Genomic DNA, 11,854 nt, shown 5'->3' on the forward strand with positions numbered 1-11,854 from the left:
TCTTGTACAATGTATGGCAATCATTAACTGAGTCATACATAGATTCAACAATTAATTGATTAAGAATTTGAGATCAAAGTGTAACAAAAGTGAACAGTGAAAATATATATATATACCAGAGATATGAGCCATGTTCTACATGTCACTGTAAGGCTGGACCATCGACTATAAGACCCCCGAACCTCAGCATCAGTACCAAGCCTCAGAGAGGAGCAGCTGCAGATCTCCCGCCACTCTGATGCTTTTTTTAGATACCAAGAACGTCCGAGATTTACATCAAAACGCAAATACACATACAACTAAACGTAGATTGTATGAGTCGTATATTTTTAGAAGGAATGTCACGGTAGGTGTGCCCCAACTAGTTTCTATGGCAACGACGTTTAGCGTGGCTGTATCATATGATATTTGTAAATTATGGGTTGAGAGCGCATGCGTGGAAGTTGACGCCCACTTTTCAAACACGTACGTCAACCAAAAGGCTTGAGTTGACGAGCGTTGTAGTCCCAAGATGATCAGCGCGGTTATTTTTTTACAAATACTCGCGCACACAAAATCCAAATTGGCATAATTATGACTCACTATAACTTCCCAGCATTTATAATTTTCCTAAAGTGCCATACATAGTTGGGTTCTGCTTCGTAAGAAAGAAACAACACAAGTAACGAAGTGTAATTCAAATAGCCTCCCCCCCTGTCCTGCCATGTAATGGTACAGTCTGTCGACGTCCTGCGCGGGAGCGGAAAACGTGCATCCGACTGTGGCGGAGAGGAGCGTTGTGTTTTCCTGGTAAGTATTTGTGCTGCAAAAACACTTTACTGGACTATTATAATATAATATTCACTCGTATAGACGCCTGCACGGCCTTCGGTGAAGGGGGTTGTTGCACTGAATGGCTGTGTACCCGTGTTACATGCCTGAGTACACCTCAGTATTGATTAAGTGAATTGCACCGCTAACATCTGATGGTGTGTATTAACTTCATCTTTCTTATTTTTCCAGCTTGCTAATACGTTCAACATGACTCGAGACTGGAAACCTGGCGATCTGATCTTTGCCAAGATGAAGGGCTATCCACACTGGCCTGCCAGAGTAAGTATGGATCTTCATCAAATGCAAATGTATTGAACATTTTATGACAATTAAACCTCACAATAAAAACTCATTTGCAAACTCCCATCTTCCAGAAGACAGCAGATTCTCCCCCCATAGACAGAAGACAGAGAAACTAGAAACGTTGGCTTTTCTGTGTGGATTTATGTCGTTCATGGCTGTAAGTAACTTTAAACTGTGTCCCTCTTGCCTCACCAGATTGATGAAGTCCCAGACGGAGCTGTGAAGCCATCCAATATCAAGTTACCCATCTTCTTCTTTGGCACCCATGAAACGTTTGTAACCGGCAACAGCTAACAACTTTTGTTATTTATTCTTTTGTTGGATGGGCAAGTATAAAGTATTGCAGGAAATGAAGGCACACTTAAATCCACTGTTTATATGTATTGTATGCTGTATTGCCATTATTAAAAAAAGGTGTAAAAACACTATTATAATATACATAATATAGTGTGCCCTCCAATACATGTGAACATTTCATCGTTGTTCTAAATCCTCAGGGGATTGGCAGGAAGTGGACTAATGAATGGTTAATGAAGTAATTTGTTTTGTGTAATTCTTTTGTATTTTTTTTTAGCTTTTTTGTTATCGTATGCACGCTCATACAGTGAGTTCATAGCAGTAGAATTATTTAAAATAGTAAATGAGTTGTCATTGTGCGCTGTTGAAGGTGTTTCTTTAAATCCATAAATGTTTGAGTGGTTGAATAGAGTTACCTTTCTCTTTTGTCTGTGTGCTGCTGCTCCATCTCACAGTAAACACACACTACATGTTTAATAGATCAGAAAGAACAGACATTCTGGATTATCTTCTTTCAAACAGAGCGTTTCTTGGCCCAAAAGATATCTTTCCGTACCAGCTAAACAAAGAGAAGTACGCCAAGCCCAACAAGAGGAAAGGCTTCAATGAAGGATTGTGGGAAGTTGAGAACAACCCAAAAGTTGAGCTCACTGCACCCAAGGTAAGTCTCCTCCAAAGACAGCTTTCAGCACCGGTTATTTATCCTCCAAATATTGCCGTTAGCTGCACCTCAGATCCCGATGTAGCTGAGTTTGAACATTTTATTGTGAGCCTTTACTTTTATCCTCATATTGTAGCCCAGGGGTTTTCTCTGTCTATCTAATCCTACAGTATGTGGGCCACCAACATGTTTTTATATTTTCATTAGTTTTAGCTACCTGAGGGAAGGGCTGAGTAAAAAAACAAAATCTAGTTTGGGTCTTACAGTAATTGTTTGTTTTTGTTTTGAAGCCGGTCGCCCATGAATGTTTCACTGAAAAAGATTCGGACAGCAGCCCAGAGGGAGAAGAGGAATCAGACGACAAGATGAAACCCATAGTAAGTTTTTGCTTTTCTAACCTGCCATTCACAACTAAACATACACAGTGGCTTCACTGCATTGACGTGCTACTGGTTTGTTTCTGTGCTGTCAGCTTCTTTTGCTGTTTCACCTCTGTGTGTCTGCATCATTCTGAATTACATATTAGTGCAAGCAATAGATTACTAGCGTGATTTTGTATTAATACATCAAAAGGCTTGTGCGCTAAGGTTAGTATGTGGAAGAGAAGGACACTCGCTAACTTTTCTTCTTTTCACGACTCCGTTCACACCACCACACTGCGTCCTATGCTGTGTCTTGGGTGCATTCAGGTTCCAGGAAGTGAGGCTGAGCAGGAGAATGAGAATGAGGAAGAGGAGGAGGAGGAGGAAGGGTCTCTGATCTTTGAGCAGGGTCCTCAGAACCAGGATGTACGTACTTTGCATGTTGGGATCCCATAAAGCGGCGCAGGTCGCCTCCCCCTGTGGGAAAGCATGCAACACTTTGGTGGTTTTTCAATTGGTGGTTTGTTTCTGTTTGAGTTCTCGTCGGCAGCCACAAACTTTAATTGGTGCTTGATGTTTTGATTGGAGGGCCCGGTCTGGGTTTTCTGTGTTCACGTCACTGAGGTGATTATTTCTTGTCAGTCCCTGTGTTGCTTCTAGAAAATGATTTGCAAATGACATCCGGTAAGCACAGCTGTCTCTTAATTCAATTTATTTAGGTTTGGGGCATTAACTCTTTGTGTGACGATGGCAAAAGATATTTGGGACGTGTATCTTCTTCTTCTTCTCTGTTTTATCTCTCGGTGACCACCCTGACAACTTGTGTTATTGCTTTACATTTTCTAGCCTGTCCACACATTCACAAAGCTACCGTTTGCAATTGGTTGATGTTGTTTTATTTTTGCATGGCTTTCTGTGTACTTTGGAGAAAGGTAAGTTGTGAATCGGTATGTATTTTTCTCCAAATGAGATGGACTCTCTTTTTACATTTCCCCTTTTTATCTCTGTTATATTTAATAAGTCATAAGCAGTGTCCCAATTCCTAACATGATACACAAAGTATACCCAAAACTTAAGTATGTATTCTAAAAAGTGTGCTATTAGTTAATGCTGTTTCCGCAATGTAATGTGTAAACCAAATGGAACTGCAAACAATTTAAATAAATTCAGAATTAGGATGAAACCGCTCCACAAAGACCTCGGAAACACACACAAAGATATATAGTTAAATGATTTTTTATATATAGACGGTTAAGTATACATATTTTGTTGTTTTTGTACACTAACTTCACATGCTGTATACTTTAAATATTAGTATACTATGTTTGTGTGTTTGGAATTTGGACACAGCCATTGTTAATGAAACACTGGTACATTTAATACTTTAGAGTGTAATATCACAGCTCTACACTAGATGGTACTTTTGATCCAGAAATGTATATTGAGCTTGTTACGCAGAAGGTAGGAATGCACCGATCAGATCGTCTGAGAAGCACTGAATGTTTGCAAAGCGGAGCACTTTACATGTAAAACTGGCCTTCATTTAAACAGATGTACAGATGTACCAAATAGAGCCGTAGAGACCATTAGAAGTCATGGTTATAGTGTGATAACGTTAACTAAAGTTGTCTCATTGTAGGGCTCAGCACAGACAGAATCTACAGATGTTCCTAAACCCAAGAGAGGGAGAAAGAAAAAGGTTGGTAGTATGTGTTTACTTTCAGTGAGTATACACTGTATGAAAATGGTTTGTTGGAAGCATTTTATAAGATGGTATGTTATCTTTTTTATTTCTTCAGAGTGATGCTGAGCAGGAGACTGAAAAACACGATGCTCCTGCTAGTCCTGTTAGTGCCTCAGGTAGGCCGTATTCCCAGTGATGTTGGTACTCGTAAAGATGTTTGTGACTTTGCACTGGAGATGGATATACACATATCCAACAAATATGAAGGAACACTTAATCACAGTGGCATATATATCTATTGCACTTTGGAGTAAGGACATGTTCACTGTATCTGATTTTAGTTTCTACTGTAAGTAGAATTGTATCATTCAGCTCTGCATTTGCATGAACTGGATTTAGGATGTGTGTGTTTGTGACCCGGTGCAGAAGGTCCGAAACGAAGAGGCAGGAAACCCAAAAGTGAGAAGTTACTTTTGCTCCAGCAGCAGCAGGACCAGCAAGGCTCAGGAAGTGAAATGTAAGTACAAATGCTCAAAGTGTGTGTTTCTCTTTACACCTGGGTTGTGTGCCTTTTTTTATTATTATCTGATCCTACAGGGAAGAATGAATGCTTATGTTCTTTAGTTTTAATCACAAGTTGGTCAAATTGGCACTATAGAGAGCTGACCCTTAACCCACAGCCTCTTATCACACCGTTTCTCTCGCATTTAGGGACGCTGCTGAGTCCGACAGAAAGAGAAAGAGGGCTTTGGAGGACAAGTCCAAGAGTGGAGACGAGGAGAAGAGAAAGAAAGAAGACGGCAAAGGAAAGGAAGCAGACGTGAAGGAGCCTGAAGCCAAGAAGAAGAAGAAGGAAGACAGCTCCTCGGGCTCTGACGATGAAGAGGCAAGCGTCCAGCATGATTCCTCCTTTTCAGAAATTTGTGTGAACAGTCGAGTCGGTATGATGCTGTCACGCGCCTGATTTTGATTTCTTTTCATCTCAGAAAAACAAAGGCAGAAAGAAACACCAAAACTCCGAAATGGACAAAGATGTGCGGCGACGGAAAGCAGATGAATTGAGAGAGTACGTATTCATACAAAACCCGATAGAGAAATAACATTAATATTAAATGGAATAACAAAGTGCATTCATCAGCTTCTCATGTTGACTCTATGACACTATTTAAGATGTAAACAAAGTCATTAGCAGAGACATATATCAGATATATATTTATATATATTTATTTATTTATTTATTTATTTCTGACGTGGTTTGATTATTCTGTCTTGCAGGCCAAACAAAGATGATGGGAAGAAAAATGAAGAGAGGACAGGAATCAAGAAGAAGGGTGAGTACTGAAGTTTAAATATCAAAATGCAATCTTGAAATCTCCCCATTGAAAGTAAATTACATAACATATATTGTTGTTTGATTACATTCATCTGCAGCTGAAAAAAAGGGAAAAGAGCTTTATTGTCAATAAAGAATACATGTAAAAAGTGTAAAAAGCTGCTGCTGCATATTACAAAACATGTTTTTCAAACAGAAACCATTCTTTAATTCACCCTTGATTTTAAGTTGGGTTAAAAACAATGAGTTCATCACAATGTTTTCTTTTCCACAGAAATGTCCACTGACCTGAAGCTCCAGAGACTGCACACTGACATCAAGATTTCACTGAAAATAGACAACCCTGTAAGTTCTACAAACTGGAGTCGCATCATAAACATATTGCATTCCAACTTTCTCTCCTGTCAACTTTGCAAATCAATGTTTGTTCATATTCCCCTTCATGCACTAAACGAACAAAACCTTCTTTGCCTTTTGCTTCGGATTGTTTCATCTCCCTTGTCCATTTATCTAAATGTTATTCACAGTGAACAATGGGGCCTTCTCCTCAGTGGTTCCATTGCAATAGTTAATGTGGTATCAGAACATGCATGGATATCAATGTGTGACCTGAAAACAAAGGCTGGACAGTTAAAAAATGACAAAAAAAAACTAATATTATCCACATGCATCACATGTGGTCTAAAGCAGAAAGAGGTGTCTGATATTCTGATATTTAATCTTTTTATTGATTTTACAAATACTTTAGACCAGACTTGGGCATCTTACGGCCCGCGGGCTCTCCCAGTCCAGCCCGCGTTAGGTCAATCAAAAATTAAAAATAAATAAGATGCACGCCATAAATGCAATACAAACGGCACTGCATTTACTTTAAAGGCGATTTATTTATGTGTGCGTGCACGCTGACGCAGTGTTGCCAACTTGACGACTGCAGTGAAAGCGTATTGTTATGCAGTTTCTGTTGTCAGCGAGCAGCAGGTGCTGCCGAGAAGCACTCCGAGAAGGGTGACCGTGCTTTTGCCATCAGGTCGCCTCGACTTTGGAATGACTTACCGCAGGAGATAAGGCTTGCAGAATCAATAACTTCTTTTAAATCGCTTCTTAAAACCCATTTTTATAGAATTGCTTTTAAGTGATGTCGTCCTTTTATGTCCGTTTTATGATTTTATTTATTTTTTGCAGTTATTTTATTCTCCTGTTTGTTTGTTTGTTTGTTTATTTTATTTATTTATTTATTTGTTTGTTTTCGATTCCATTTGCTCTTTTTTTATTTGTTTGAATTTGATGTATTCATTGCCTTTTATGGTATGGTCCTTCTTTTGTTTACTGGTATTTAAGTTATGTATAACTATACTTTGCTTTTCTGTAGAGCACTTTGTAAAACTTTGTTTTTAAAAGGTGCTATATAAATAAAGTTGTTATTATTATTATTATTATTATTATTATAGTTTTGTCCTGAATTAGGACACAGTTTCTAACGTTGTTCCACATCCGTCCAAAATCATATGTGGAAAAGCATTTTCTTCTTCTTCGATATGCTTTTTATCTCAATATTGCCGCTCGCCAGTTGCATCCTTTATTGTCCACCTTCTTTAAAGTGGTACTTCCAGCCAGATACAAGGAGAACGACAGACGTCAGTTGTCTTTAATGAAGGACAGATATGTAGAGAACTGTTGTCGATACTGTTGAATTAGATAAGGATGTGCATTTTATTTTTTTTCTCCACGTCTTTCATTCTTTCTTGCTTCTATGTCACTTTTTTTACCTGCTCCCACCTCACTAGGACGTGAAGAAGTGCTTGGACGCATTAGATGACATTGGTGCCCTTCAAGTATCAACCCAGCACCTGCAGAAACACAGCGAACTCATTGCCACCCTCAAGAAGGTACGCGATCCAGAATCCAGTTAAACTACGACTGTTTCAAGTTGTCAACTATCAAACCTACACTCGCTCCCCCCCCCCTCCTCCCCCGCCATCTTCTAGATCCGCAGATTCAAGGCCAGCCAGGACATCATGGACAAGGCCACCATGTTGTATAACAAGTTCAAGAGTATGTTTCTGGTTGGAGAAGGCGAGTGTGTGCTCAGCCAGGTGCTCAACAAGTCTTTAGCTGAACAACGGCAGCACGAGGAGGCCAAGAAAGGAGCGCTGAAGAGAGTGGAACAAGCCAAGGAAAACAACCCAGGTACTTTTTACTGTCGTACAGGAAGTACCTTTGATGTACAAATGTGTTTAGAAACAAAGTAATATCTTGTATACAGACTAGTATTTAATAGTTTTAATAGAATAGTTTTCTCTATTAAGAAATGACTGTTAGCACACACAATAAACTTAAGACCTCTTATCACCTAAAACAATGACACACTGACATTGATAATTATCGGATTTGGTTTTTCTGCCAATGCACCAAGCTATTAATAATTCTGCTTAAATTCTTGGTCCTTTCTTGGCTCTTCTCTATTTCATTGGAGTTGCTTGTTTTAACATTTGGTTACACAAGTGAATGGTTCCAGGAAAAAAAGGGTTTTACTGCCCCAAGGGACGATCATGACTCTCAGGTGAACGAGCGAAGTGCTTGATCTCGAGTCGACTGAAGTCTTTAGTGACTCCTTGAGACTTTGGCTCCTCCCTCTGTTTGTGTCGTTCAACGGCTTACCTTTGCTAATTTTTTTTTCTCCATACGATTGGGATAACTGCATTGTGTACGATGAGCCACCGTGATTGGATTCTGAGTCCACAAGGGCTGGAACCTTACTATTTAAAACTTTTGGCCATTAAAAAAAAGTCTCACGCTACGGACTTGAGCTGGTTAATTTTATTTATGACGATAATGATGATTATAATTGTTGTATACAAATGTTCATATGTATAGAAAGTATTTTTTTGCTGGAAGTACTTCAGCACATGGCAGTTGGTACAGTTGACCAGGTCAGATGATTAAAGTTATGTCATAATGCGTGTCTGCTGGTTATTGGTGAATCAAGTATCACCAGCTGAGTTAAATAAGAAAACCAACTAGACAACGAAGACATTGACGCTTTTAGTTTCCTCTGTCCCTCTCAGGAGGACATCATAGGGTCTCTGTGGTTGACGTTCTCAGTAGAAACATATCCAAGCTCTATTGACTCACTTTATCTGTGTATGTGCTGTGCCACCACTAAAAAGTGTCTCTGTGAAAGGTCTCTTTCTACAGTAAGGCATGTCAAATGGATGGAAAATCATGTTTCTCCCATTAAGATCTGGCGCTCAGCATGTGGAGCATGTGTCATCACATGCTCCTGTGAGTTCTCCTCTCTGCGGTGTTTTAGGTTTTGGGTGATGTTCTGTCTGACTGAGCCTGTGTGTCTCTCTGTGCACCGCCTAAAGACAAGATGACAAATGGTGATATGAGCCCTGAAGAGAAGAGGCAGGACACGGAGAGAGAGAGGCTTCTTGAGGACGCCTCCGTGACCGAAAATCACAGGTAGTTAACCCAACACATACACACTGCAACATCGGCACAAATCTATTTAGTGTATTCTTTCTTTTTATGCCTCTGCGCCGGTGACTGCCTCAGCCAGAGGCATTATGTTTTACTGGTAATCCGTCCCATTCTAGTGAATGCGATATAGAAGAAGAAAAACATTGCATCTGGCACAAACAGAGGTGTCAAAAGTATTCACATTCATTACTCAAGTAGAAGTATAGATACTAGGGTTTAAAAATACTTCTGTAAAAGTTGAAGTATCAACTCAAGCTTTTTACTTAAGTAAAAGTACTGGTTTAAAAACTACTTAAAAGTATAAAAGTAAAAGTAATGTAAGGGGAATGTTTTTTTTCCATTAAGGACAAAGCCGCGTCTCAGGGGCCTATAGCGCTCTACCCCACCTCCTCCAAAACAATCATTTTTATAAAGGCCATAATGACTATGTTTTAAAATGTTATGTTTAAAAATGTGGGATGCACTAGGCTACCCGTTTCAGCTGCATATATGCCCATTTAAAATGATCACATTTTATTACAATGCAAATACATTAAAGTACCATATGTGTACTACTGAGCATTAACATGCGTTTCATGGAGCGGAAGACATGATAACTAGTTGCCTATAAGTATTGTAATAGTGCAAAATAGGCGGCGACTCCAACATAAACACTTAAAGCTGTGGTTCTCAAACTTTTTCTGTAAATAACATAATTGTGTGACTCATCTGTGCTTTTATAAATAACAGAATAAAGAAAATTGCAATCACTTTCAAGTAAATCAGATTGCCCCATCAGACAATGTTTTGTGTAAGTTCTATCTGTGCAAAAAATTACTCATATTTAGTTACTACTAAATAGCTCATTGTGGAAAACAATAAACGTTAAAAAAAATTGCCAAACAAAACAGAATGAGTGCAGATATGTGAACCATCACGTTGTATCAGTATTAGTGGCTGCAGTGACAGTTCAGAGAGCTGCTCCGGGTTCAGAGAGCTGCTCCGGGTTCAGAGAGCTGCTCCGGGTTCAGAGAGCTGCTCCGGGTTCAGAGAGCTGCTCCGGGTTCAGAGAGCTGCTCCGGGTTTAGAGAGCTGCTCCGGTGCGAGGAAAACTCCGGTGTTCCTCACAGGAGAGCTGCTGTTGCATCTTCACCCTGGGAGCGTTTAAAACGCAGATATAGCGGTCTACTTTTCACGCGACATATTTTTCGACGCTCTCTGTCCGCTGGTGTGTGTGCTCAGCACTCACCTGTGTGCGCGCACGTATCTGTGGGCAACGGGGCGGAGAGGTTTTTTGTGTGTGTGTTTTTGAACGATGACAAGCCGGAGTGAAAACAAACCAAAATGAAATAGTTACGAGGCTATTTTTAAAATGTAGGGAGTAGAAAGTACAGATATTTGCGTGAAAATGTAAGGAGTAGAAGTAAAAAGTCGCCTGAAAAATAAATACTCCGGTAAAGTATAGATACCCAAAATTTCTACTTAAGTAAGGTAACGAAGTATTTGTACTTCGTTACTTGACACCTCTGGGCACAAACATCCACTTTGACTCATTGAACTGATTGCAAGTTGGAAGTTAACATGTTTTTCTTTCATTCGCTAATTATGACAATTTCATACAATTGTCGAAAAGGATAAAATGACATTTTGGGCCGGCACGGATATAAACTACACCTTGATTGATTTGCAGAGACAATAGGTCCAAATCACACTCAGCCCCAGACCTACTGGTTCCTACCAAAAACATATATCTTTTTTGCTGGCACTGCCTTAACTTTTTTTTTTTCATTTCCTTTGACTGTAGTGCCCCCAAAGTTCAGGAAGAGTCCACTTGAATGTCCTACATGCCGGCAGAAAAGAGAAGACATTTGATGCTTTGTCCAAACTAGGCTGACCAACTGCTGTTGGCTGACTCCTGTCCATGAGATAGTGATCACTGGTTTCCAGTTTAGTGACTGTTTCTGTCAGTGTTGCTGCTTAGAGCTTTCTGCACATCAAACCCCTCCACCCCCAAGATACTGACTGCATATTTTATTTTTTTATTTTGTGTAATCTTTCCCTATTAAGACACATTCTGTCACACCTGTTGAATTTGAGTAATGACTGTGTAAAGACTTGTAGATCTGCAGCACCTTGACCTTTAGATCTTGATGAGCATGCTCAGTTAGTACCAACTGGTCCTCTTTTTCAATTGTGGAGTCGATGGCTTTCCATGGACTCAAACATTGCATATGCATGACATTAACAGAATCAAGTTTGATCTTAACTTGGAGTGTATTGAAGTACAGATGTTTAGTTGTAGTTAGTAAGTACCATTACCATGTTTAGTAATATTGGCTACATTAACATTTTAAAGATTCTCAAATAAGATTCTAGAGTTTGCCAAAGTTTATTTTACCATGTTCAAGTGTCTTGTTTAAAAAGTTTAGTTTTTAACGTAGATGTAAATAAGAGTATTTTTGTGCCTGTCTGATGACCTGTTTCAGCATCCAATAATAAAGTACATATAGTATTCCTTTGTCTTTTTAATCATATTCTCAATGATTGCACAGGGCTCGTGTGGCAATCAAGCATTGCTGTTGTGGTTGTACAGAGCAACTCACAAATATCTGAACTTTTGACTAGACTGTTTTACCACCGAGGTTACTGCTGTGTTGCTAATCATAATTTAAATGTGTTCTTCAGGCTACTATAAATGGATTTCCTGAATATGCTTCATGGAATGATTGGTTTTAGTTTTCACAAAACCTCTGTATATTTGTGCCACTCACAGGTTTTAAGTGAGTGGTAATGAATTGGAAAAGGGCAATGTCCGACAAATGTTAATCAGTCGATCCACATATTTGAATCAAGCTGATGAAAGTTGCTTTTGATTATTTTTTTAATCAAATGATCACACCTAAACAATCTTGAAGCAGATGATAAATTCTGTCATTTAA

The 11,854-nt window shown here is 39.2% G+C and overlaps 1 protein-coding gene across 1 annotated transcript; it reads left to right on the plus strand.

Annotated features, from left to right (window-relative positions):
* Positions 1-1,020: 1,020 nt before the first annotated feature.
* psip1a (PC4 and SFRS1 interacting protein 1a) lies at positions 1,021-11,397 on the plus strand (the record flags this gene model as incomplete). Its single annotated transcript, XM_079220004.1, has 16 exons — positions 1,021-1,092; positions 1,312-1,388; positions 1,936-2,074; positions 2,365-2,451; positions 2,764-2,862; positions 4,076-4,135; positions 4,236-4,296; positions 4,547-4,637; positions 4,832-5,006; positions 5,107-5,186; positions 5,396-5,451; positions 5,728-5,798; positions 7,238-7,339; positions 7,439-7,640; positions 8,822-8,918; positions 10,720-11,397. 16 exons carry the CDS (start codon positions 1,021-1,023, stop codon positions 10,748-10,750), a joined length of 1,500 nt encoding a protein of 499 aa, XP_079076130.1. The 3' UTR covers positions 10,751-11,397.
* Between the last annotated feature and the right edge of the window lie 457 nt (positions 11,398-11,854).

This window comes from Taurulus bubalis (assembly GCF_910589615.1).
Source record: "Taurulus bubalis genome assembly, chromosome: 6".
Classification (NCBI taxonomy): Eukaryota; Metazoa; Chordata; class Actinopteri; order Perciformes; family Cottidae; genus Taurulus; species Taurulus bubalis.